Source organism: Callorhinus ursinus, unplaced genomic scaffold (assembly GCF_003265705.2).
Source record: "Callorhinus ursinus isolate GAN/ISIS: 27379988/994484 unplaced genomic scaffold, GSC_fseal_2.0 scaffold20, whole genome shotgun sequence".
Classification (NCBI taxonomy): Eukaryota; Metazoa; Chordata; class Mammalia; order Carnivora; family Otariidae; genus Callorhinus; species Callorhinus ursinus.
The window spans coordinates 19,227,661-19,254,575 of record NW_027397082.1 but is presented as its reverse complement, the minus strand read 5'-3'; the positions used below and the strand labels follow the sequence as shown (position 1 = coordinate 19,254,575).

General features: G+C 58.5%; 2 protein-coding genes across 6 annotated transcripts in view; one reads left to right on the top strand and one right to left on the bottom strand.

Moving 5' to 3' along the window:
* LZTS2 (leucine zipper tumor suppressor 2) overlaps positions 1–7,230 on the top strand; it is a 10,596-nt gene extending 3,366 nt beyond the window's left edge. For 3 of the 5 annotated variants that reach the window (XM_025880886.2, XM_025880889.2, XM_073904299.1), the window contains 4 exons: positions 2,667–3,116; positions 3,738–4,400; positions 4,916–5,173; positions 5,886–7,230. In XM_025880886.2, coding sequence (XP_025736671.1) covers positions 2,709–3,116; positions 3,738–4,400; positions 4,916–5,173; positions 5,886–6,569 — 2,013 coding nt within the window. In that variant the 5' untranslated portion in view covers positions 2,667–2,708 and the 3' untranslated portion in view covers positions 6,570–7,230. Of the gene's footprint in view, positions 47–2,666; positions 3,117–3,737; positions 4,401–4,915; positions 5,174–5,885 lie in introns of all 5 variants that reach the window. The other 2 variants (XM_073904300.1, XM_025880888.2) reach the window with 2 other exon arrangements.
* Positions 7,231–7,756: 526 nt separating this feature from the next.
* On the bottom strand, positions 7,757–26,771 carry PDZD7 (PDZ domain containing 7). The gene is given in 18 exon segments (XM_073904547.1): positions 7,757–7,993; positions 7,995–8,224; positions 8,631–8,731; positions 9,045–9,656; positions 10,125–10,196; positions 10,353–10,444; positions 10,564–10,655; positions 13,770–13,945; positions 14,530–14,580; positions 16,378–16,575; positions 17,078–17,479; positions 17,892–17,952; positions 19,140–19,287; positions 19,520–19,696; positions 20,250–20,424; positions 20,757–20,897; positions 25,684–26,070; positions 26,716–26,771. Coding segments are annotated over 17 exon segments (3,117 nt in total). The 5' UTR covers positions 25,907–26,070; positions 26,716–26,771; the 3' UTR covers positions 7,757–7,827.
* Between the last annotated feature and the right edge of the window lie 144 nt (positions 26,772–26,915).

The window sequence follows — 26,915 nt, the reverse complement described above, 5'->3', positions numbered from 1 at the left end:
AGCGCTGGGGGCGGCCCGGGGCTGAGCATGGAGCGGCGCGGCGGAGGTGAGGGGGGGCCGGGGCTGGGAGGCGACCTGGGGGCGCCCCCAACTTCTGCGCGGCGGAGGGCCGGTGGGGAGGCGGCATCCCCCAGCCGCCCCCACTTAATGGAAGCGGAGAAAGGGGGGGTTGCTCTGGAGGGTGGGTTGGGGGCTCCGGCTTCCTGTCGCCGAATGGGAAGTCGTGATCCCAGACTTGATCCCGTTTGGCTGGTCTTTGGAGTTTGGTTGGGGGGGGAGTTTCCCCAACTCTTCAGCCCCCAAAACAGGTCTGTGGGAGTTCAGCTTAGCCAGACCTGCCCGGGGCCCTGGCTGAACCCAGCGCTCGGCTGCCCCCAGCCCACTAAAGGGGTGTGTGTGTGTGTGTGTGTGTGTGTGTGTGTGTGTGTGTGCGCGCGCGCGCGTGCTGGGCCAGAGTGATTACTCAGGGAGTGCTGGGGAGAGCCAGGGGTTCCCTTTCCCACAGCCACAACGCATTTCTCAAAATGGAGCCTCCACTTGCCCCTCCTTCTCTCTCCGGCTCCCGCTCTTGGAGCCCGGCTGGCTGGGCCTGGCTTTCCAGAGGCCTGGCTCTGGCTCCCCGAGTGTCTGGCTCTCAGGGCCCAGTTTTTATATCTCTTTTGGGTTTAGGGGCCCCTGGCTCCGTGGGATTCAGGGGCCCAGACTCACTGGGTCAGCCTGTCTCCTTGTCTGCCTGACCCTAGGGCCTCTCTGAGTCTTTGTCTCTTGTCTTTTGGGTCCCTGTCTTTCTCTGAGTCTGTCTCTCTCCTCCCCTTACTTCTCACTTTCTCAGTGCTCACTGAAGTGGGCAAATGCAGACAGAGGTGCCAGCCTCCATTGCCCCCTAAGAAGCCCCTTCCCCACAGCTTTCTCCGTGCCCTGGAGTGGTGTGGGAGAGGGCAGGAGATGGGGTGTGCCATCTGCTTAGCCCAGGGCTGGCACTTGGTGGGTGGGCTCTGCTCTCCCCCAGGTCCCAGTCCCTAGCTCCTCCACCCTCAGTCTGGATACCTTCCTGGTTCTCAGGGCCCTCTGACTTGAGCGGGGAGGTGGAGTGTGGGCCTAGTGGAATACAAGCAAGAAAGAAGGGGGACAGACCAAAGGAGTCAGATAATGTGTCTCTCCTTTCCCCACACTCCAGTGAGTGACAAGAACCAGGCTCCTGCTCACCCAGTTGGCCCTGCTTGCCACCCAGGCTCCCACCCACTCTTACACATGCTCTGTCCACATACACACACTCCCCTGTACACACTTGTGCACACTCACTTTCCTGTTCATATGCTCGTGTAAGATACAGGGGGGTTAACATATAAACTCATGTGTATCTGAAGGGACATCTATCCAAAGACACTCAGGTAGTTGCACTCATACACCACGAATTCACTTATCCTATATGCAGTTATTACTTCTGCGTATTTTCTGAGGGATCCTGAAGCACACGCATACCCTTTTATGACATATTAATCCACACATATGAATAATAGGAACGTACTGTTAAAACTATTCAAACATACATATACTCATACACACTCATCCATCATGTTTCCACACATTTTCACAGACGCACATAGTAAGTACTCATTTCCATGCGCCTGTGCACAGTCTCACACACACAAATAAGTACAAACACAAGCTCCTGTTCCTACGCGATTCTCTGTCCACTTCTTGGCCCCCACTCTGCATGATGACTTCAGCAGATGCCTGAGTCCTGCTCTTCGGCCTCAGGCCTGGGGAGGGAGTTCCGGGTGGAGACTTGCTGTCCCCTTCCAGGAAGGAGCAGAGCCTGGGGAGGTGGAGCCCTCTTCCCTGGGTTCCAGGGAAGTGAGATTTGAGAGCAGCTGCCAGAGGTGATGGTGGGGCTTCCACCTTCATCCCCTCGGGGCTACTCTGGGGACTTGTCTAAAGCCAGATGGTTTCACAGAACCGGAGGTTGGCCGCAGGCCTGTGTAGGCTCCTTTAGGCCAGACTGATTGGGTGTGGTAAGGCTCGGAGTTGTCATGGAAGCAAGCAGGAGCCTGCATCCACCTCTAGAAGGCAGGAGACCCCAGAGGGCACCTGTGGGCTCCCTAAAAGCTCTGGGTTTCTTGTTTGGCCGGCTCCACCCTTGCCGCCTCTCCGTCTGGGAGAAACTGAGGCCCAGCTGGGGGAGGCTGGGCGCTGCCTGGCCTTGGCTCTTTACTCACTAATTACCATCTGAGTTGCTGACTGTGTCCCTGAGGTTGCCTCTGCCCCAAGTGCCCTCTAATGAGGCCACCTGTCCCAGGGGACCAGGAACCTGTGCTGGGAGCTGGTAGAGAACTCCCTCCTAAACTTGAGTCCCGAACTCTGTGAGGGATGCAGGTTTGGGCTGGGGCCCTGCGTCACCACCAGGCCTCCCTAACCCCTCATCATCCTTGCTTGGTAGGGTCAGCCCTTAGCCCTGCTCAGACCAGAGTTGGGCGGTGATCTGGATCTCAGGAAGATCCAAATTTCATGCCAGTGCTTGGAGGAGGAGCCTTGGGGGATCAGGGCTTGTACTGATGCCAGGAGGCTGTTTGACTTGGGATAAGGGGTCAGGAGAGGGACTCGGGGACTTGTACAGGGAGGGGCCTCAAGGTGAAGGGACTCTGATGCCACTGCCCTGCTCACAGGTTCCCCTGGAGGCCCTTGGCCAGGCCTGAGCCTCTGTCGCCATGGCCATTGTGCAGACTCTGCCAGTGCCACTGGAGCCCGCTCCTGAGGCCACCACTGCCCCACAAGCTCCAGCCATGGGCAGCGTGAGCAGCCTCATCTCAGGCCGGCCCTGCCCTGGGGGGCCAGCTCCTCCCCGCCACCATGGCCCCCCTGGGCCCACCTTCTTCCGCCAGCAGGATGGCCTGCTCCGGGGTGGCTATGAGGCACAGGAGCCGCTGTGCCCAGCTGTGCCCCCTAGGAAGACCGTCCCTGGCACCAGCTTCACCTACATCAACGAGGACTTCCGGACAGAGTCACCCTCCAGCCCGAGCAGTGACATTGAGGATGCCCGAGAACAGCGGGCACGCAATGCGCATCTCCGCGGCCCCCCACCCAAGCTCATCCCTGTCTCTGGAAAGCTGGAGAAGGTAAGGACCCAGCCCTTCCTTTGGGGCCTGGGTGGAATCAGGAGTCCCCTGAAGAAGCTGGAATTTGGGGGCCGATTTAGAGGACAGAATGTGGGCTGCAGATTCACCAGACCTGGGTTCTAATCCCAGCTCTGCCTCGTTCTAGCTGCATGACTTCAGGGAAGTCACTTAACCTTTCTGAGCCAGAGGTTCTGTTGTCTGTAATGTGGAGGCACCAGGTCAGCTCTCCTGTGATGGTCGGGAGCATCCCATCACATAGCGTATGTCACTGCTTAGCTTAGTGCCTGTCACACAATATGTGCTCAGTAAAGGTGAGCTGCTCAGACTCCTGTAACTGTGCAACAGCTACGCATCTGACTCTGAACGAGGCCTTCAACTTTGCTGAGCCTCCATTTGCTCATCTGTAAAACGGGCATAGTGATAATATTTTGCTCGTGTGGCTCTTGTAATGTCTAGCGATGAACCTTTTAAGTGGCTTGCCATAAAGGATATCAGGAGGCCCTCAGCGGTGGTAGCAGTTAGTATTAATGTGTGGGGATTGGGGGCCCCAGATGGGAGTATGCTAAGGGCTTTGAGAGATTGGGCAGCTCATCCCCAGTGTTACGTGGCACCTCATTTCAGAACATGGAGAAAATCCTGATCCGCCCAACAGCCTTCAAGCCGGTGCTGCCCAAACCTCGAGGGGCACCATCCCTACCTAGCTTCCTGGGTCCTCGGGCCGCCGGACTGTCTGGGAGCCAGGGCAGCCTAACACAGCTGTTCGGGGGCCCCGCCTCGTCTTCCTCCTCCTCCTCCTCCTCGGCTGCTGACAGACCCCTGGCACTGAGTGGCTGGGCCAGCGGCTGCCCATCGGGGACACTGTCTGACTCCGGCCGAAACTCGCTGTCCAGCCTGCCCACCTACAGCACCGGGGGTGCAGAGCCAGCCAGCCACTCCCCAGGCGGGCACCTGCCCTCCCACGGCCCTGCGCGGGGGGCACTGCCCGGGCCGGCCCGAGGGGCCCCTACTGGGCCCTCCCACTCGGACAGTGGCCGATCGTCCTCTAGCAAGAGCACGGGCTCCCTGGGAGGCCGTGTGGCTGGGGGGCTCTTGGGCGGTGGTGGCCGGGCCTCACCTGACAGCAGCTCCTGTGGGGAGCGCTCCCCACCCCCGCCCCCACCCCCTCCACCCCCTTCGGATGAGGCCCTGCTGCACTGTGTCCTGGAAGGAAAGCTCCACGACCGTGAGGCAGAGCTGCAGCAGCTGCGGGACAGTCTGGACGAGAGTGAGGTGACCATGTGCCAGGTGTGGTCAGCAGTGATGATGGGGGTGGTGCGGCAGGACAGCCGCAGGAGCCGGGAGTCCAGGGAGCACTCCCGTGTGTGCCCGGGGGCAGGGGGAGGGGCGGGGTGTGGCGGGTGAGGCCCAGCTGTCAGGCTTCACCTGCGGAATGGTGAGGGGACCCGGCCAGCACCGCCCTTGACTGTCTCCAGACTTGAGCGAGACACTTCACGGGGCTGAGCCTCGCTCTCCTCAGCTAGAGATGGGCACATTTCTGGCCTCCTAGGGTTCTGATGAGGATTAAGTAAGGCAGAGGCTGTGGAGCGCTTAGAATGACGCCTGGCACCTAGGAATTCCTGCAGAAGCGTTTGCTATCGTGGACATTGTTCCTAGAACCCTAGAAGTGGTCGTGACTAGAGTTACCGTAATTATCCTTGAGTGGTTGGCTGGAGTCTCCGGTCACCGAGCGCAGCCATAAAGCAGCCGGTGACCTGGGAGCGGTGGGCGGGGGGGGACCCAGGTCTGCCTTCTGTCCCCAGGCGTATGAGGAGCGGCAGCGGCCCTGGCCACGGGAGCGCGAGGCGCCACGGGACGACAGTGCCGCCCAGGCCCAGCGGGCGCAGCGGACCCAACAGCTGCTCCAGCTGCAGGTGTTCCAGCTGCAGCACGAGAAGCGGCAGCTGCAGGACGACTTCGCGCAGCTGCTGCAGGAGCGGGAGCAGCTGGAACGGCGCTGTGCCACCTTTGAGCGGGAGCAGCGGGAGCTCGGGCCGCGGCTCGAGGAGACCAAGTGGGAGGTGGGCCAGGCCGGGAGGGGCGGGGAGCGGGGCCCTACTGGGACGAGCCCTGGGCCCAGGGGTCCAGCCATTAACACCCCCCGCCCAGATCCCCCAACTGTTTTAGGTCTCCTCATTGCTCAGGTCGAGTGCTCACGTAGCCAGTGGCCTTCCCATCCTCTGCCTCCTGACCAATAAGAATGTAGAGCCTGGTATGCGCCCAGAACTTTCTAGCTGTTACATAGAGTGGATCTTCCGATCCTCAGAACAGCCCTGCCAGGCGGCTATTGTTAACATCCCCGTTTTTGAGATGAGAAAGGCTGGAGCCCAGAATTACAGCTAATCAGTGGCGGAGCTGAGATTTGAACCCAGGCCTGTGGCTCCATCTTCTGTGCTTTTCACCAAAACGCTGTGGCGCCTCTCATTGGAAATGCGGGCACTGCCTTCAGTGGCTCCCAGTACTGCAAAACCTGCCACCAGCCAGTCCCAGGCCTTTGTGATGGTTTAAAGTCACCTGCTTTGAAGGAAAAAGATCTGGGTCTGTATTTTACTTCGGCCACTTACTAGCTGTATATATGGCCTTGGACGTGTCACCAGGCTCGCCTCAGTGTCTCCATCCGTGTCGTGCGTGTCATGATCAAACAAGCTCTCCCCAAACACCCCGCGTGATCTCAGGGCCTGACCCCCTGGGAGAAGCCTTCTCACTGCCCTCCCCGGCCCCTCCCACCCCTAGGTGTGCCAGAAGTCAGGGGAGATCTCCCTGCTGAAGCAGCAGCTGAAGGAGTCCCAGGCAGAGCTGGTGCAGAAGGGCAGCGAGCTGGTGGCCCTGCGGGTGGCGCTGCGAGAAGCCCGAGCCGCACTCCGGGTCAGCGAGGGCCGGGCGCGGGGCCTGCAGGAGGCAGCCCGGGCCCGGGAGCTGGAGCTGGAGGCCTGTTCCCAGGAGCTTCAGCGGCACCGCCAGGAGGCCGAGCGGCTCCGAGAGAAAGCTGGCCAGTTGGACAGCGAGGCGGCTGGACTCCGGGAAGCCCCCGGGCCACCTGCCACCGCCGACCCATTCCTCCTGGCAGAGAGCGATGAGGCCAAGGTGCAGCGGGCGGCCGCCGGGGTCGGGGGCAGCCTGCGCGCCCAGGTGGAGCGGCTGCGGGCAGAGCTGCAGCGGGAGCGGCGGCGGGGTGAGGAGCAGCAGGACAGCTTCGAGGGGGAGCGGCTGGCCTGGCAGGCGGAGAAGGAGCAGGTGATCCGCTACCAGAAGCAGCTGCAGCACAACTACATCCAGATGTACCGGCGCAACCGGCAGCTGGAGCAGGAGCTGCGGCAGCTCAGCCTGGAGCTGGAGGCCCGGGAGCTCGCCGAGCTGGGCCTGGCCGAGCCGGCCCCCTGCATCTGCCTGGAGGAGATCACCGCCACTGAAATCTAGGGCCCTTGGCATCCCAGATCTGCAGGGAGCTCTGCTGAAGGGGAGGGGGGGGCGGGAGCCTCAGGGCCACGGAGATCCCCAAAGTCTGAGGGCCCCAGAACCACTCGTCCCCCGGGATCCAGGCCTCTGGGCCTCTGCCAAGACCTTGGGGCGGCCCTGTGACTCGGATGAGCAAGATCAGACTCCTTGAAGGTCCCCGTTTCACGGTCATGCAGAGGCTCCTGCTCACTTGACCCATTTCACCCCCCTTCTGCTGCCATTGTCACTCTGCCAACCACATTCATCCCAGACGCCAGGGGGCTGGGAGGAGGAGGAGAGGGCTCCGTCGTTTCCACACTCTCCCCTACCCCAAAGCCAGAGAGAGCCAGACAGCGCCAGCTGCCCCAGATGTGCCTGCCCCCACCCTGCCCGTGTCAGGGGCCAGGGCTGGGACTGGGGTCTGACCCCCAGGCTCCAGCCCTGGCAGCCTCTCTCCTGGGGCAAGGGGGCTATAGTCAGACCAAAGGAAGAACTCAGCATTGTCTTGTTTATTTGTGTTTGTGACCAAGTGGCCCCTCCCCACACCCAGGTTTATGGCCTCGTTTTCACTTGTATATTTTTCCACACTGTAAATTTCTTGTACAAACCCAAAGAAAAAAATTAAAAAATCTTTTGTTTTTAAAAAAAAGATGAGTGTGCTAGGTAGAGATTATGGGAACTTCTTTGACCCCTACCCCCAGGCCCCCTCAATTTGCTAGCTAATCCTCTACCCCTGGTAGGGATCTTGGGGAGAGGAAGAGTGATGGGGGAAGGACAAATCCAGTAGAAAGTGTGAGGTCCTAGTGGACCACGACATCCTGTCCCTTGCACAGAACACTGCCTGGGGCTGGGGGATGGGTGCAGTGACCCTTCAGGGCCCTATTGAGAGCCCATGTCCCTCAGTGCTTGGGGCATTAAAGGGGACATCATGAGAAAGTGCCCACCAATCCCAAGCTCCAGACCTTGGCTTTCTCCCAACCTCTCCCTGCCCTGGGAGGTTGGGGGCAGTGAGCGGGGGACACCGGCTACCCAGGAGCACCTTGTCCTTGACACCAAGTTTATCTGGAAAGGGCAGAGCCTTAGTGATAGCTGGAGAGGGAAGAAAGTGGTGACCTTTGGGAGGAGGCAAGTCAAGCAAGAGGAGGCGGTTCCTAAGTCCTGAGGAGGTTAGTAGCTGAGGTCTGGGAGATAGCAGAGAGTCCTGGGAGTCAGTGGGAGGGTCTGAAGTCAGTGGGAAGAGTCACAGCATAGGTGAGGAGAGTCTGGGGTTAGTATCAGGAGTCTGGAGGGCTAGAGAAGGGACTGGGCTGTCGGTCTGATGGAGGAGCCTGGCGTGGGTGGGAGGAGTCTGGATATTGGTGGGCAGAGCATTAATGGGAGGTTCTGGGAGGCAGTGGGAGGGAAAGAGTACCATCAAGGGGTCCGCGGGCAGAGGAGTGGTCAGCAGGAAGGCACTGATTGGTGAGGGCTGACAAGTCAGGGGGTAAGGGTAGTGGACTGGTCCCGGGGACCCTGACCACAAGCTCCATGGGCTCCCGAGCCTTGTTTCGATAAGCTCGGCGGATGGTATCTACTGCTCGCTGGTGGGTCACCTGCTCCAGGCTCTCTCCATCCACTGCCACAAGCTCGAAGCCAGCCTGGGATGGGGGTGGGAAAATCACAGCCCTCCCTTCTCAGGTCCTCCCACCACCCAACCTCTCACCTCCACCACCTAGGACACTCCTCCTCATCTGGGTGGAGGGGATGGACAATGGGACTTTTGTGCCTGGAGCTGTGGGGGGCAGGGTGAGGCACAGACAATGGCCCTTTGTCCCTTGGGGCTAGGGGGTGGAACATGATGGGCCACCCTCAGGCCCAGGCTGCATGAGGGGCAAATTTCTCCCTAGCCTTGTTCATCTTGCAGGCCTGACACCCCCAGCACCCAAGCCTCCTCCCAGGACCTGGTCTAACCCTGTCTGGCTGGAAGATGAGCATGTTCCGGCCCCACCCCCACCAGAATTCAGCTCTGGACCTCGGGAGTGGGCTTGGGTACTCTTCACCCACCTGCAGGGCCCCACTGAGGAAGGCAGCCCCCCCAGGAAAGATCTTTTCTATCTTCACCATGGGCTGCACCTTGGACTCAATGCCCCCAGAAATGCTGATGCCTAGTGAGAGAAAAGCACTGGATGAGCATGCAGCCACACCCCTCGACCCAGAGCTCCCAGAAGAAACCCAGCACCCCAACACCAAGTCCAGGCCCCGACTTCTCCCAAATCCCCAGATTCTGTTCCTACTCGGTCCTCGACTCCAAAAATCCTCTAGTTCCCACCCCCTCCAATCTAGAACCTCCCAAATAGACCCCCATATCCAAATCTTTTCCTAAGCCCAAGCCCCCTAGTTGTACCCCAAAACCAAGCCCAGAAACCTCACCCACACCCAAGAGCCCCACCTGCCAGGCCTAGTCCCACCTGCACTCACCCAAGGACTGCTTCATCTTGGACAGCGTGACTGTCCTCAGCTCCCCGCCAGGGGCCTTCTTGGCTGCCTCCCTGGCTGTCCCGCCAGTTCCATTCTCGGAGGGGCCTTCACGGCCCCCCGCCTTGGCTGCCTGCTCATCCACAGGTCGTGGCAGAGGGGGCCTGGCCTTCCGAGGCTTGTGGTAGCGCCCATTGGCCATGCTGGGGGTGGGGACAGGCGCTGGGGATGGGGAGCGCCTGCGTCCGGGGGACTTGCCTCGACCCCGGCTGCAGCTGTGGCTCTGGGCAGGGCCCTGGCTCTGGCTGTGGCTCTGGCTCTGGCTCTGACCCTGCCGAGGGTCCTCTGGGGTCAGGGGTTCTGTCAGCAGCCAGTTAGGCCTTGGGGGCCGGGGAGTGACAGGGGGTGGCTGGGGAGGGGGTGTGCAGGAGCTTCGGTGTGGGGCAAAGGCGTCTACTGGCACGTCTTGGAGAGGGGGGATCCCTTTATGAGGGTGGAGGGGAGCAGAGGCACCCAGGGAGAGCTGGAGGCCCCCCAGCCGCTCCCTCAGCTCCCCATCGTCTTCCTCCTCTGAGAAGCCATTCACAGGCAGCAGGTAGAAACCTCCACGTCTGTCTGGGGAAGGGGGCCAAGGTCAGGCTGCCCCTCCTCACCAGTCGTTGCCTTTGTCGGTGCAGGGCCCATGAGACCCAAGCTTGGGTTTGCTCAGGCCCTCTGGCGGCTGTGCCCGCCGTGAGCGACTCTACCTGGGTTCCAAGGTGACACAGAACTTTAAAGTTTTCTATGGCAATACGTGTCTTAGAAAAAATATGACTCGCACACCAAACTGGTAATTTCTCAGAGATTATTGCATAGAATGAGAGTAGATTTAAAAAGTGAGTGGGTTTAAAAACCAATTATTAAGTAAATAATACTACGACTGGTGAGTGGATGTGATAAATGTGGCTCCGGTGGACAAGGATTTCCTTCAGGGAACCAGCCGGCCTTCTGAAGCCATGACACCCTGTGTCGGGGGCAGGGACGGAGGGCCCGTTCTCCCTTCCCCAGTGTGGCCCCTCCCCCGGCTCCGGGACTCTGACTGACCAGGCACAGGCGTGACGAGGTGACGCTTGGGTGGTGTGTCCTGCCGGGCTGGTCGCAAGGCAGGAGGCCGTACTACTGGGAGAGGAGATCCCGTCAGAGGCGGGGCCCCTGCCGGGCTCCCTGATGGACCCAGCTGAAGGCCATCTCTGCCCCCTCTCCCCCGGGAGGCCCCATTCCCATCCCCACCTGGGGCTCAGGATCTACACAGTCCTACCCCCAGCTGCTGACCTGCCCGGCTCCTAAGGGCCTCAAAAGCCTCCAGCTCCATGGGCGTCACCATGCTGTCGAAGCGGCCGAGGTCGGTGGGGGCCACCACGCTCCTGGGGGAGGGCGAGAGATAGGGGGTGGGCAGGGGAACAGTTCTGGGGGTGACAGTGGGGGAGAGTTCTCAGAGGTCCCCTTTCTGCCCCCCAAGCCCTCCCCACAGCCCCCACCCCACCTGATGTCCCTCAGTAGCAGCAGCTTCGCGGGCCTGTCCAGAATGGCCAGCAGGGGCCTGACGAGGTCCTCCACGCCGCCCTCGTGCACGTACTGCGGAGAGAGGCGCCACGGGTCACACAGCGGCGAGGACATCCAGAGCTGGGGGCGGGGGGCTGCTTGGGCATGCGCGGTTGCCCGCAAACACCACGTTTAGGAAAGCTTCTCCGCATCCCCAGGCTGTCCCCGGGATGGGTGGAAGTTAGTGACTAGGGGGAAGCCTGCAGTTTTCGTAACAGACCTGTAACAGCCCGGTAGCAGCGTCTGTAAGCCTTTTACGGATGGTCTCTCGTTTAGCAACCCTGAGCGATGACGTGCATTATTCTCGTTTTACAAATGAGGAAACTGAGGCTCAGAGAGAAGGACTTTGGCCAAGGCCACACAGATAAGGAAGTGTGAAGAGGGATTGGAACCTGAGAAGTCTGGCTCTTGCGTGCTCTGGTGCCGGAAAAGGGTGTGCAGGGAGCCGACTTTCCTCCCCGCCCCCACCTCCCAGGCAGAAGGAAGGAATTGGAGCCAAACGCTAGGCTGTGGGCCTGGCGGGGCCAGCATATGTCTGCACAGAGACCTACCAATTAGGCTTTGTTCAGCGCTGGAATGGGGGACTTTGGGGAAGGGGTGGCTCGACAGAAACCTCTCCAGTCAGTCCCCAGGGGCGTGGAGGCCCTTCTGCCTGGCACTGCCCAGATGCCACCAGCCACACCCCACCCACGCCGACAAACTGGTAAACTGAACACTGGGAGCCACCCTATTTGGATAGCACACCGACCCCTGGTGGTGAAATGGAGATACATACAATCACATGGTAATTCAGGGATACACACACACACACACACAAACACACACACCCCATCCTGGACAGGAATAGACACAGAGACACAGCAAGCTCTGGTGGCCAGAGTGAGACATTCGTAAATATCGGGAAATAAAATATAAACTATGAGGCCCTAAACCACACACAGTTACAGGGACGCACACACACACACACACACGTGTCCAAAATACACCCCCTTCTGTCTGGAGCGAGAGATCTATAATTGCACAGAATTAGTCGCATATGTACACATTTCAAGGCTGCAAACCCGCATGTAGCACCTACTAAGTGCCACGCCCTGTACTGGGCAGTGGGGGCACAATGAAGAAGACCCTGTTCCAGATCCTTCAGAAGTCAGTCTAGTGGGAAACGAGGGGCAGAGAGAGCCACGTGCCCCAGGGAATGACAAACTGCCGGCAGCGGGGCAGAGGGAGTCTCAGAGGAGCGCACGAAGACTGGAATCGGCTTCTTGGAGGCGGCGACATTTACACTGACCCCTCTTGGTATGTTTGTTTCGTTTACATTTACTCTTAGGCATAAATGCAGTCAACAGCATGAATATTGGGAGGAAAGTGCTCCAGGGGTGGGGTGGGATAGTGGGTAGACAGAAGTTCAGCTTGACCGTGGGGTACAAGAAGGGCCTCCATGTAGGCTGCATAGGTGGGGACTCCAGTGTGAGTGGTGCCCCAGAGTTGTGCGGCTCATCGCCTGTATAACCCTGGGCAGTGACCAGCAGAAAATGACCATGTGGTGATGTGGCGACTACGGGAGAGCTGAGGTCAGTGGCTGGGGGAGTCGAAGCAGGGAAGGCCTTGAATGTGAGCATAAGAAACTTGTACTCTGTTCCGCCAAAGGTAAGAGATTGCACGAGGGCTTGAGGAGTATAAAGTGATCCAAGGGGGGCTTTCTAAAGCCTGGTCTGGTGGCGGTGGAGAGATGGCTCAGAGGAGAGGGAAGGGAGGCCTGGGATTTGAGGCCACACATCTGAGTCACTAGGGGAGATTTACCAATCATCCCAGCCAGAGCTCCACCACAGAGGGTGTGATCTCTTGGTACGGGTGAGGTGGGGGTCAGGATTGGCCGGTATGCAGGTTTTGTGGGGGTGCCGTCCCAGGTGGTCCCGGCTTGGACAGGGTGGGAGGAACAGAGGGCTGATGGAAAAGGAGCCGACCCAAGAAACGGGCACAGCGCGCCACCTAATGGCCAGAGCCTAGAGTTGCAAGCTCACGGGGACCCCACTTAGCCCTCAGAGTTGAGCATGATGACACAGAGTTTAGCCCAAAGGCCCTTAGCTGCCCCCCAACATGCACCCCATCTGCAGCTCTGCTGTCAACCAGGCCTTGGTAAAGGGATGCATGAATCACTGTGCCTCAGTCTCCAGGTGATACACACATGCCTTATGTAGACACACACAGGTCGAACACACAGATGACACAAACCTATGCACCCCACAGACACACAAATGTACACATCACACAAACAACACAGCCCCACCCCGACCAGGCTGAGGGCATGGGGGGATCACAAACGACTTCCTGGAGCCCCTCAGCTTGTCCTTGCATGCGAGCTCACATGTGCAGTGACGCCAGCACCCCACGGGGACCCCAGCACAGGAACCCTGGGGGCTCTGAGGCGGGAGGAGAGCAGAGGGCCTTCCGACCCCTCTGGAGGATCAGACCCCAGACCTGTGCCTCCCACAACCTCCCCAACATCCAGGCCACAAGGACTCCCTCACATCTAACTTGTGCCCCACCCTGGAGCCCTACTTCCTGTTTGAAGTAGAAGGAAACAGAACAACAGTGCAGACATTGGGGGAGGCTTGGGGGGTGTGGGGGGTGACAAAGGATTACTTACTCAGGTAACAGGGGAAGGGGCCTGGCATGAGGCCGGGCCTGGGGGCTGACGCAGGGGGTCGGGGAGAAGGCTGGGGTTTAGAGGAGAGCTCAGGCAGTGACCGCAGAGACTCATGTGGCCCCCCTCATCACCTGTCCGGCTCCTTCTCTCCTTAGCTGAAACATCATCTCCTCAAGGAGGCCCTCCTAGACCACACCACCTAATTTGTACCTCTTGGGTTATTTTCTCCTATTCTTTTCTTTCACAGCATTTCACACAATTTGCCGCTATGGGTGTTTAGGTTCTAGTTATTGTATGTCCCTCTCCTGTCTGTGAGCTCAGTGTGTGTGTGTGTGTGTGTGTGTGTGTGTGTGACAGGAACAGGAGTGACTTCCGCTTTTCCCAACCTCTGGCCTCAGGGCCTCAAGCCCAGATACTGACCAGAGACAGTGGCCTGAATGAATGAGGGGCTGGGTGACTGGGTGACAATGTGCTGGAGTTGGGGCAGGCTGGAAGCTCACCCGGGAGCAGTGACGGGTGACTGCCAGCACCTCGTCGTCAGTCAGCAGCCGTCGGGCCAAGTCCTGAATAAGGGGCCGTTGGCTCTCCCAGGCTTGCACCTGCTCATCCATGTTGGGCAGCTGTCTGGAGGGGCTCCTGGACCTAGCAGAGAGCAGGGTCGGGCCCCTCTCCCGCTCTGCAGGGAAGGAGCAAAGGCATATGATGAAGGAGCCAGGAGCCATCAGGGGAGGAGGCAGGGGCTTCTCTCAATGGGGTCAGACCCCAGAACAGGTCAGCTGAGAGGCCTAGGTGCCACTGACAGAATCCCAGCCTAACCCAGAATCTCCCCACCAACATCTCCCATAGCAATCTGCCCAACAAGGAGGCTCCAATCCAGACCCTTTGGCCCCCAACACAGACCCCCTATACTGGGCTGTTCCTTAATGGTGTCCTAGCCCAGGGCCCCCCTGGGCCCCCCCAAACATTCACTGTCATAGTACTCAATGGGGTCCTGGCACAGGCTCCCTCACCTCCCCAAAATCTGTCTTTGGGAGCCCCATTGAGTACCCAGTCCTCAAAAATGCGCCCCAGTATCTGTCTGCAGCCCTGTCTCTCCTGGTAAGCTTAGTCCAATTCTTTTCCCTGCCCCCAATTTGCGCCCAATCCCCCATGCATGACCCCAACTGAGTTTAGCCCAGAGACCCTTAGCTGCCCCTCAACATGCACCCCATCTGCAGCTCTGCTGTCAACCAGGCCTTGCTAAAGAGATGCATGAATTACCGCGTCTCAGTCTCCAGGTGACAAACTTCTGCACAGGCCCCACTGCCCCTGCTATGAAGAAGAAAGGCTCAGCTGCAGGCCCTGGCTCCCAGTCTGACCATGGGGCTTGGGAGGGCTCAGGGATGGCTGGATCACTAGCTGGAATGAAGAGTTTAGGCTGGAAGGAGGTGGGACGGAGAGGCAAGAGGCCAGGCCACGGAGGCCTTGTAAGGCCGTGCCCAACTAGGGACTTCATTCATAGGCAGTGGGGAGCCAGTGAAGGTTTTGGATCAAGAGAGGGTGCAGTGTGAGTTCTGCTTGTGGAGATTCATTTAGAAGCAAATATATGGAGGGAGGAACCCCAAGAACGAAGCTTGGGGGAACACCTACCTTCAGGGGACAGAGAAAAAAAGAGGAGCCTTTGGAGGAGAGAGAGGAGTGGCCAGAGGGATAGAACGAGCATCAGGTGAGAGCAGGGCCCTGGGGCCTGTGGAAAAAAGAGGTGGGTTGAGGAAGTGGGGCTGACCTGGCCTAAGCTGAAGAGATTGTCTCTCCCATGGGATTCTCACCTTGGCCCCCCAGAAGGGGCAGGGTCAAGCTCCTCATCCTCTGGTCATTTTTGCCTACCCAACATCCACTCTCCCCCTGCAAACAGCACCCCAATTTCACCTGGGGCTCTCCATTCTCAGTCCATGGGCTCCAGAGTGGGCCCATGACCCAGGCTGGCCCAGGAAGGCACCACTGGCCTTTCCCGGGCACAGCCACCTGTTGGGCATGTGACCCAGCTGGGCCAGTGAGAGCCTGGAACTTCAGCTGGAACTCTTGAAGAAGCTCTCCTGTCCCTGGGTTGCTAAGCGAGAGTGGCCATCTTCCCTCTGGGTGGGCAAAGCCTGCATGATAATGAAGCCAACCCAGGGGAAAGGGAAACTAAAGACGAAGGGGGCAGATGTCTGATGAGATTGTTCAAACCTTTAGACACACTCAAATCAGTAGCTGAGCCAAGGAGTGTTTTTTAAAGCTAATTTGAGTTAGGTTTCTGTTACGTGCAACCCTGAGAGTCTTAACTCATCCACTCTTGGTCCAGTCTTGGAGCCTCACCTGAGAGACGAGAGGCCTCTCTGAGGGTCCATAGGAAGCCCCTGACATAAGTGAAGCCTGCCCAGGTCTTTCTGCTTGGGCCCTGATCTAGAACTGGCCTTACTCAGGGATGGTGCTAGAACTGCGTAGGGCCTGTGGAGCTCTGGCCAGGGGAGGTGAAGCCAAATGTTCCAGGAGAGGAGTGCCCTACCCACCTCAGCACCAGCACAGAGATCTGACCCAAGCCCTTCAACTTCCTTGCTAGGCTGTGGCTCTATCAGTTTTCCTTTCTGTAAAGTGGGGTATGAGACACTTTAACGATGACCACTACATTTTCTGAGTACCTTCTGTATGCCAGTGTCCTTAAGTGATTTACATACATCCATTCACTTATTCCTCACCATTCCTTTTTTTTTTAAAGATTTTATTCATTTATTTGAGAGAGAGAATGAGATAGATAGAGAGAGCACGAGAGGGGGGAGTCAGAGGGAGGAGCAGACTCCCCGCTGAGCAGGGAGCCCGATGTGGGACTCGATCCCGGGACTCCAGGATCATGACCTGAGCCGAAGGCAGTCGCTTAACCAACTGAGCCACCCACCCAGGCTCCTTATTCCTCACCATTCCTAAAGAAACAGGTATCATTACTCTCACTTTATTCACGAGGAAACAGGCTTATGGGGGCAAGTGGTTCCTCCCAGCCAGTAAAAGGCAGTGTGGGATTTAAACCCAGAGCCGCTGGATGCCAAAGTGGGCTGTACCTCCTTCCTCCCCGTCTCATTGGCCGGTGCTTACCTTTCTCCACGTCTAGGCGAGGGCAGGGCTTGGCTGGGCTCCCTCCGTCCAGCGTCCAGGCCTCTCTGTGCCCGTGCCCTGCCAGCCACCCCTGCCGCCCTCCCTTGAAGAAGAGGTTCATCAGTGTCTTGGAGCGCTGCAGGGCCCCCTTTTCCCCGGAGGACCCCAACTTCTCCTTCTTCCGCTGCTTCTTCTCCTCTGCAGACATGAGGGAGCACCCGGGGGGTTAGAGCAGTTGGCAGAGGGAAGGCCGAGGGGGAGGGGTGTGAGGAGGGCCAGAGAGGAGGGCCAGTAAGGGGCAGATAGGACCTCTAGCCTTGTGGGGAGGTGGGGGTGGAGATAGGTGGGCTTCTTCCTTTGACTTTCCACCTCTCCCCCACCCACAGCTCCAGCTCGGTGAGGACCCTCCAAGAGGGCCGGGGTGTGTGTGTCTGTGTGTGTGTGTAGGGTGGTGGGGATGGATTAGGGCTGGTGTGGGGCCCAAAGCCGACAGGAGCTGGGACTGGATCTGAGGGTAGGTTTGGGGCCCAGGGCCAGTTTAAAATGGGGCCCAGAGCAGCGTCTGAGTGCATTATGGGGCTGGAACGGAGGCCGAGTCAAGGCCTAGAGCCAAGGGAGGTTTGGGGCCCAGGACTGGGTGTGAGGCAGGTGTTGGACCCGGAGCTTTGGAGAGAACATCGGCCGCCCCTTCCCTACATACCCCACAAGGTCAGATGGCTCTGGGACCTCGTGATGGGGGGCCGGGGTCGGCTCAGGGCCAGCAGCAGAGCAGTCTTAGGGGACTCGGAGAGCACAGAATCCAGGCGGCGGGCAGGCCGGGGGCCGTCGGAGCGGATGGCTGTGTCCCTGAGGATGACGGTGGGCCTCACGCTGCACCAGGTCTCCACGCGGCCGCCCACGTCCGGCTCCGTCTGCATGGCTGTGTCTGCCCGCCCCCAGCCTGGGCCCTGACTGCACGGCTCCTCAGGCCCCAGGCCGACGTCCAGGCGCTGGGAGGGCAGGGAGCCCTCGGCCGAGCTGCAGGGGGCGCTGGAGGCATAGGAGGAGCCGCTGGAGCTGCTCTCCGAGGCGGGGGACAGCTGCCGCAGTGCCCCGTTGCTCACTGCAGGCAGTGGGGAAGGCAGGGGCATCTCAGGGGAAGGCCACTGGCTTCAGGGCCCTGCCAGGGTCGCACACCACCTTGGGTGTGGGGGTGGGTGAGTGTCAGCTAGCAGCCAAGGCTGGAAGCGGGGGGCTCTGGGGAACCAGCTGCTCAGCAGTCTTGCCACTGACTTGTTGAGAGACCTTAGGCAAGTCACTTCTCCTCCACTCACTGCCCCGCCTCCTGACCCCGGGACTCCAGAGCCAAGGGGAGCTGGGAACTGAACCCGCAGCTTTTCAGAGGGGAAATTGCTCTGGGCGGTGGGGAAGTCCCAAGCAGGTGTTGCTCCTCCTTCCCCATTATTCCTCAGAGGCTCCCACGCACCCTCGGGCCTCAGCCCTTTCCCTCCAACGCAGGGGCCTGAGCCACTTACATCGGTCCAGCCAGCAGTACTCAGAAACCATCTCTTTGTAGGCAGGGTACCGGCCAGTCTCCTGGGAAGAGTGTGGCGGGCACAGGAGGGCGGGGGGAGGGGGGAGTAGGTGAGAAGGGGGAGGGACGGGACAAGAGTAAACTTTTCAACCCCATCTCTCTCCTCCAAGTTCATCGCGCTCGAGACAAATGGGCGGCTTTATGTCGGAACTTGCCAAATTCCTCTACACCTCAGGGCCTTGCACTTGCTGCTCCTTCTGTCTGGATTCTCTTCCTTCCACTCACCTCCTGGCTAGCTCCTTCTCCCTCTTCAGGTGTCACCTCCCCAGGGAGACCTGCCCCGACCCCCGGGGCTAAAAGGGCCTTCCTAAATTACCCCTCCCAACTCTCTGTTAATTTCCTTACGGCGTTTGTCAGTCGGCATGCACCCTGTTTGTCTGTCTCCCCCCCACCCCCACCCTGGAGCAGACACCTCATCTGTCTTGTAGCCCCAGCACCCGGCATAGGCACTGTCACGTAGGACATACTCGAAAATGTTGAATGAATGAACGAGGGGCAGAGTGGGAGAGAGGAGGGGTGTTCGGGGTCATGCGAGAGGAAGGGAAGGGAGAAACGGGATGGGGGGATTATGGGATGGGAAATCAAGGGGGCAGAAGCAGGGGAATGGTGGAGGAGGCCCTGAAGGACGAGGGGGGTGAAGGGTTGGGAAGGGAGGAGAGCGGAGCCGGGGCCGGGAGTGGGTCCTAGCGGAGAGCGAGCCGTCACCTCCCCTGCAGCCAGAGTGAGAAGGACCTGATCCTCAGGCAAGTGTGAGACCCGCATGAATCATGAATGCAGGTGCCTCCCCTGAAATCCGATCTCTGGCCTCAGCCTAGCCGCCCTTGCCCTGTGCCCAGGTCCTGCCCAAAGCCGCAGCTACCGCCCCACCCTCGGGGCGGGACGTTTTCTCCTTTCAACCCTGGACCTCTGTCACTCATCCGAAGGGGCACTGCCCTGGGTGTCTGGGCAGCAGGACTGGAAGCAGGCCCTACTACTAGCCAGCCGAGGAAGTGACCGTGGTTCCTGAGTGACTCTGCCTCTCTCAGCCTCAGTTTTTTCTTCTGTGAACTAGGGATGAGCACAATGCCTGCCCTCTCAAATGGCTGTGGAAAAGTCATAAGTTGTAGGGCAATGGGCATTAAACTCTAGAGAGGTCTGGGAAGTTCCTCCTATAGTCTGGCCTCTCCCTGACACCCACAGTCCTGCCCACCTTGATAGTCAACATGATGTGCGTTTGGCCCTTCAGCACCTCCACGGCCTGGCTGTGGCTGATGTCGTCGAACCTGACACCGTTGGCCGCCAGGACCTGGTCCCCCACCTTGATGCCATTCTCTTCAGCCAGCCCACCATGATCCACTCTGGGGTCAGACAGGAGGCAGTCTGAGAGGCCACCTGGCCTGCCCACCCTCACCCTAGACCAGACTCTTCCCTCGGATACAGGGACGCCCCAGCCAAACTCCTTGACCCTCCTCCTGGGGCCCCCACCCCTCTCCAGACCCCACCCCTGACCTAGGCCCTCCTTTGGACATGTAGTTGGCTGAGGCTCACTTGCTGACCCGTCCCCATCGCACGCCCGGCCCCAGCCCTCACTTGGACACATAGATGCCCAGGCCAAACTCCTTGCCCCCGCGGATGTTGAAGCCCAGACAGAAGTCATCTGACGTGGTGTACAGGTGGACGATGCGCCGCACCCCGTCCTCCGAGCCGCTGTCGGACGGCGTCGAGCTACACTTCTCCACTACCAGCCGCCGATTCACCACATCCACCCTGGGACAACAGCAAGGGGCCGTCAGTCTGGGCCCCGCCGCCCCGTCCACTACCACCCACCCCCTTTCCTCCCAGCATCTCGGACAACTGCACAGGTAAGGGGAGGTTGCCTTGGGGGACTCCCCAGTCCTGAGACCTTCTGTGGGATGTAGACTTCATCAAATTTGGGAAACCACCCCAATCTCCTCTTTTTATGGAGCGGCTCCATTGGGCCAGGACCCATTTTGAATCCCCATAGGAACCCTGAGGGAGAGGTGCTGTTACTATGCCCAGGCTCCCAGGAGCAGCATCTTTGGGGACAGGGCCGCCGGCGTCTGGGATAGAGTTGGGAGGAGAGCTGGGAGAGAGACCTGGCCTTCTCTCATTTCAATGTCAGGTCTTAGGATTGCTGTGCTTCCAGCGCCAAGGGGACAGAGAGAGCAGAAGCCATACATAGCTGAGTCTCATGCAGAGCCCTGTGCCCTCAGTGTCTCCTGCCGTGGGCTAGAAGGGGTAGATGGGGGGGGGGTAGACGGGGTAGGGCAAGGTCAGGGCTGGGACCAGGCGTTCTCACCACGTGGTCTTCTCCTTGGAGAATTTGATGCCCGGCACGCGGCCCATGCGCCTCACCATCATGTGCAGGCGGCTGCTGCCCGTCAGCACTTTCACGGCACTGCCCATGGTGGTGCTCTCCAGGCTCAGCCCATTCGCCTCCGTGATCTTGTCCCCCACGCACAGGCCAGCCCGCTCTGCGCCAGGGGAGGGGGGCGGCTGCCATGGGCCCCTTGGGACAAGGCCCCCTGGGGCAAAGCTAAGCCTTCCCCACTACACAAGGCCCCCTGGGGTAAAACTTCTTCCACGAGATTGGGGATCCCCAGGTGAGGTCTGGGTATTCCTTATTAGACTAGGGACTTGTCCATGAGCCCACTCCACCCTGGGAGGGGGCCTCATTTCCCCATTGGATCAGGCCCTCCAAAGCTGAGGACCCTTGCCTGCCATCGTTGATAATAGGCCCCCAGAGCCCCAGCAAGTTGGGGGCTCATCTCCTAAGCCAGCACCCACTCCTGGGGGCCCTGCTCACCTGCACTGCTCCCCTCCTCCACCTTGCTGACGAAGATGCCCAGGCCATGCTCAGAGCCACCCCGCACACTGAAACCCAGTCTTCCGGCTGGGCTCTTCTCCACCCGGACAGCATGGATGATGTCGCTTTCATCACTGTTGGCTGTGTGGGGGTGGGGGTGGGGAGGGACACAGGCATGACTCCCATGTCCATTCTGGGCACAGAAGGCCCCTGGGTTTCCCAGTTTGGGTTAGGTTGCTCGGCACATATACCTAAGGCCCTATGGCCTAAGGGCAGCCGATTTCTGAGTTCCCTGTTGGGGATTTTGAGAGTATGGGTCAGCAAGAGAGTATGGGTCAGCAAGAGAGTATGGGAACAGGCAGGGCAGCACTCCACATTACAAGATGTTGTTCTCCTTCCCTTATCATATAGGGGTGTGTGTGTGTGTGTGTGTGTGTGTTTCTAATACTTACTAAGCTTCTCATGCCCACAGGCCTGGGATAGGACAAATTCCTAAAAACCCTGCCACTCTGAGGGTCAGATGGATAGAAAATAGTTTCAAGATTCCATTCTATAGGGCAGAGTTGAGCAAGTTTGGGCTCTTCAGCTTGAGCAGAAAGGAGTATGCTCGCTCTATCTTCAAACAGTCAAAGAGCTATTCTGTGAAAGGCATTAGATGTTCTTGTCTGTGTAACCCAGAGGGCAGAACCAAGCCCACATAGTGGAGTTAGATGGAGGCCAATTTAGTAAGGAAAAACTTTCTAAAACCCTCAGCCGTCGGACAATGGAATGAGGTTTCCGGGAGAGATAGTGAGTTCCCCATCTTTGGTGGCATACAAGCCGGCACTTGATAAATCCCTGTCTGGGATATTGTGGAAGGATCTCTGAGGCCCCTTCTATCTCTTAGACTCTGTGATTCTGGAGGTAAGGGCTCTAGGAGCTACTTGACTATATGAGGAGAGAAAACCCCAAACACCACCCTGCTACAGTATATGCCCAGAGCCCAGAGTGGTCCTCTCCATCAGTGCTGGGGAAAGTCAGAGAAGCAGGGTCCCTAGGAGCTGCAGCCGATAGGGAAGGTGTTTGGGAGGACAAGATGGGTGGAATTTCAATGGGTTGGAGCAGATAGGAAGGGCACTGATGAGGACGGGGAGAGAGTGAGCAAGGCTCTGAGACGGGTCCTTGAGAAGGCCTTTGGTTAGAAAAGTTAAGAAGACTGGAGAGGGAAGCTGGGTCCCAGGTGAGAAGGTGAGATTTCTTCTTGGACAAGGCTTACTCCAGAGATATTTGAGAGGGAGAAATCTCTCTCTCTCTCTCTCTCTCTCTCTCTCTCTCACACACACACACACACACACTTCTGTTTGATCTAAGAGAAATCAGGTTACAGTGCATGACCAGAGCAGCTCAGGAAGAAATCTCCAAGGGCAGCCTGTGAGTAGGGATGGAGCAGGACAGAGTTGTGGGACATCCTGAGGCTTCCTGGCTGATTCTGTCTGTACACATCTCAACCCAGCCAACGAGTCTGTTGCTCTCCTGTCCCCCAAGCCTCTTATTTCTCAGTCCTTCCCTGGGGCCTTCCTAGGGCCCTGGGCCAGGGAGATGCCGATCTGGGGTTTTGAGCATAGGAGCTTGGGGCCTCTGAGGATGGAAACTTTTCTACCTCTACTGCCCTAGCCCGGGCCACCAACCTCCCCCTCCAGAAGCTCACAGCCTCCTCACTGTCTCTCCACTTCCATTCTTGCCTCCTTTAGGCCATTCTTTACACAGTGGCCAGAGTCAGCTTTTACAGTAGATCATGCCTGCTTATTAAACACTTCAGTGCCTGCTCCTTCTTCTAGAAGGAACTCCACAGTCCCCTATGCCCAGTAAGACCCTCCGTGGGCTTTCCTCTGCCCATCTCTCTCCCTTCGCCTCTCACCGCCATCCCAGCCTCACTGAGCTTTGGCCACACTGACCTCTCTCCCTTTCCTCTCACGGGCTAATCATTTCAGTGTTCCCTCAATCTGTGATACTCTTGCCCAGACCTTCATAAAGCCAGCTCCCAATCTGCAGTCCCTCCTGGCTCAGACGCCACTTTCTCTCAGAAGCCTTCCTGGACTACCCTCCCTGAAGTCCCTTCCCTCTTCCCAGGTGGCCTCTATTAGAGTGGTTCTCAAAGTGTGCCCCCCAGACCACCCGTGCAGCAACACTCAGGAACTTATTAAAAATGTGTATTCTCGGGGCGCCTGGGTGGCTCAGTTGGTTAAGCAACTGACTCTTGATTTCGGCTCAGGTCATGATCTTGGGGTCCTGGGATGGAGTCCTGCAGCGGGCTCTGAGCTCAGCGTGGAGTCTGCTTGTCCCTCTCCCTCTGCCCCTCCCCCTGCTCTCTCTCAAATAAATAAATCTTTTTCGAAAAAAGTGTATTCTTGGGGCACCTGGCTGGCTCAGTCGGTAGAGCATATGACTCTTGATTTCAGGGTTGTGAGTTTGAGCCCCACATTGGGTGTAGAGATTACTCAAAAATAAAATCTTAAAAAAAAAAAGTCTATAAAAAAATGTTATTCTTGGGCTTCGCTGCAGATGTCCTGAATCAGAAGCTCTGGGTGTGGGACTCAGCAGCTTGTCTTTTTATGAGTCCCGCCGCTGCCAGGCAATTCTGATGTATTCCCACGTGTGCGAACCACTACTCTATTGTACCATCCAAATTAGTACCTCCAGGATTCTTACCATCCTTTCTCATTATTGGCTTACTCACATATTATTTATTGTCTGTCTCCTTTAGCTAGATTGTAAGTTCAGTCATGGTAGGGACTTTGTAATTCTTTTCTGCCAATATATCTCCAGTATGTCGCACAGCACGTGATATCTGGCAAGGATTTTTTGAATAAGTAAAAGAATAAATGGATGAAGGAGAGTGAGGAGGAAGGTCTGGTTTGGATAAGAGAAGACATTTTCTCTGGGACCAGCTGAGTTTCAGGAGCTGGTGGGAAGTCATGGGGGTGATGTGGGTCCCAGTTTCTCCCTCCCCACTGGGTCTCCCTTATCAGTTCCTTTAGGCCTCTGGAATGGTCTAAATAGTAACAAGGGGGAGAGGTTCCAGGATGCGGCAAGTGGGGAGATGTTTGTGCTCAGGCAGAGGGGAAGATTCTGGGCTCAGAGGCTCCCAGCCCAGACAGGGTAGAGGCCAGCTGGTGGAAGCCATGCCCTGGGCCTCCCCTTGCTAGGAGATGCTGCTCCCCTGGCTGCACTAGGGCTCTAGGGCGAAGCAGCGGGACAGAGCAATCCTGGAACTTCTTCTGCAAGAGGATCTTCAGAGGGAGAGTGTACAGAGCCGTCGCATCATAGCTGGGGCATGGTCTCTGTGGCTGTGTGAGGGGGACGTATAAGTTCTTTTAATACAATGGGACCCAAAAGGGCCATGCCCCAGTGCCTTCCCTATCCTCTACCATGTCTCCTAGCTCCTCTGAGGACTTCTGCTTCATGACCTGAATGACAGTGGTGACTCTCAGCAGTGCCCTGCTGCTCACCTGGGGGGAGACCCAGCATGGTAGATGATGGGAGTGAGCATGCTGGGCCACTGGTTCAGGAAAGCCTGCTCCCTGAGCAACCCAGCGGCCTGGGGAGGGGACCTGAGATGCCCAGCTGGGTCAGAGGGGAGGAGCAGGGTCTGAAAAGTCCACTCTGGGATCCAGCCAGGGGAGTTCTGCTGGCTGAGAAACAGCATGGGAACTGGAGATATTTATGGCATCTGGCCCACAGAAAGCCCAGCCCCAGGGGGGGCGCCCACTCCCCCCGCCCCCCACTGGCACTCAAGGTCCTGCCTTGCTCCCTGGCTCTTTGTCGCCTCACACCTGTCACTGCCGCCAAGCTGTCTCCTAATTGCGCTCCCCCCCCCCCCCCACCCTGTGTTCTTGGTTTCCACTTCCAGCCTTGTCTGGGATACCTCCACCCCAGCACCAGCTGTTCTCATTGCTCTGTCTCGAAGCGCTACTACACTGTAAGTTTCTGGACGATGAAGATTGACCCTCCTTTTTCTCCAGGCCCCTGCAGGACCTAACCAGGGCTGGTATAGAACAGGTGTGCAATGTAACAGCATTAAACAACTATATAAGATCAGGTAGCCCCCTCCTTCAGGGCCCAGGCCTGGGGCTCCCTTCCTGACCCTCAACCCTCCTTCTTTCCCCCCCTCTTTGGAACATTTGCTACTCTACCTCTTTCCTTTTTTCTGCATCTGAAACCTTTTTTAAAAAAATATTTATTTAGGGGCGCCTGGGTGGCTCAGTTGGTTGGGCAACTGCCTTTGGCTCAGGTCATGATCCTGGGGTCCCGGGATCGAGTCCCACATCGGGCTCCCTGCTCGGTGGGGAGTCTGCTTCTCCCTCTGACCCTCCCCCTCTCATGCTCTCTCTTTCACATAAATAAAATCTTTAAAAAATATATTTATTTACTTATTGTAAGTAATCTCTACACCCAGTGTGGGGTTTGTCTCATGACCTGAGCCAGGCACCCCTGCACCTGAAGGCTTTAATTCTGTCTCCCCAACTGGGCACTGACTCTTCACAGCCCAGCACAGAGCTGGTCACACAACGGGTTGGTTGATGGAGTATATCCTTCTCCATCCTGCTCCCCCCAACCAGCAGGGCAGACACAAAGGGAATGGAGAAAGGCAGAGTCCATAGGATGGAGAAGCCAATTGGATACCCTGACTTGCTTGGCTTGGGGGCTAGCATATCACACACACCTCTCCCTGCCTCCATACTCCTATCTCCCACCTCCGAGCTCTCTACAGTCCTGCAACCCTAAAGCATTGGCCTGAACAGGAGGAAAGGGCTGATGAGGGGGAGCTATGGTAAAACAGGGGCCCTCCATGCCCCACAGCCCCAAGACTCCCATCTCTCAAGTTCCTCCTCCCAGCTGGCCCTACCCCCACCCTTAGCGCCAGGCCTAAGCTGGGCCCCGCCCCCACCTTCGATGGGGGAGTTGATGAGGATGACGCGGCCCATGGGTGAGGAGGCTCGGATTCCGCGGGGGGGGCCGTTCAGCAGCCGCTGCTGCTTCTTCAGCAGGTATCGCATTGCGGAGCCCGAGTCGCTGCCCAGGTGGCCGCGGGAGGAGAGGGAGCTCAGAGAGCCCGAGCTGAGTTGTCTGAGGCCCAGTGGGTCGAAGCCCACCGCAAAACCCTGCGCCATCGAGCTAGCCTGGGGCGGCGCCCTACAAGTCCAGAAGGAACCTGCTAGCCCTTGCGAAAAGGGCCCCGCGTGCTCCGGGCTCCATGAGCCTTCTGTGCGGAACTGGGGTCTCAGTGACTGGGAGCCCCCACCTCTGCAGATTCTCAGGAGTGTGCGCTCCGGGCCTGTGGATGGAGAGCAGGGGTTGGGACAAGGGTGTAAATGCTGCCCTGCTGCCCCCCAGGACTTCCACCCCCGCCCTGATTTGAAACCCTGTCCTCCCTTGCCTTAGGCCCCTCACCTCTCCCACCCCTGGCCCAGTCCAGGCACCATCGTGGACTTTCGGAATCGTTTATACAAGGCCAGTGGGAGCCTCTCCTTCACCCTTCACTCCGGCTCTCAGCCGAGTCATCTACCCCAGTGTCCAGTCCTGGGTATAGTGGAGATGGATTCTTGCGGGCCATAGGGCTTCAAATGGTGTAAGAGAAATTGGGGCCGGGACAATTCCCTGCACGCCTCTCCTTGCGTATGTGGGTAGGCGGCTCGGATCTCTAGGGCAGGGCTTCAGAACCTGGGACAGCTGCAGCCAAGGGTCCCAGAGATCCCCTGGTCCCAGGCTGCTGTCCCCTCCGTCCCCCCTCCTCTCCCGTCTAAAGAGGTTGCCTGAACCTCTCCCAGGCTTTGGCGGAGGACCTGCTGGCTACAGTCCCACACAGCGCGCACACAACCCGGAGCCAAGCCCCTCAGAGCAGCTCTTGGACTCCGCACGCAGCATCCCACCCTCGGGTCGGTCCTCTCGGCCCCCACCTCTCGAGCTTGGCTCCCCTCACCTGCTTGCTGGTGCGGCAGCAGCTCCGGCGGGCGCGAGCGCTCGCCGCGGGCGGGGGGAGCCTCGCCCACGCTCCGCCCCGGCTGCTGGAAGAGGGCCGGCCTGCGTAGCCGCGGGCTCCCATTGGCTGCGAGGTCCGCCAGTCACTGCCTCCGTCCCCTCCCTTGAGCGCGCCGGACTGCCGTTTGTCACCTGGGCTGA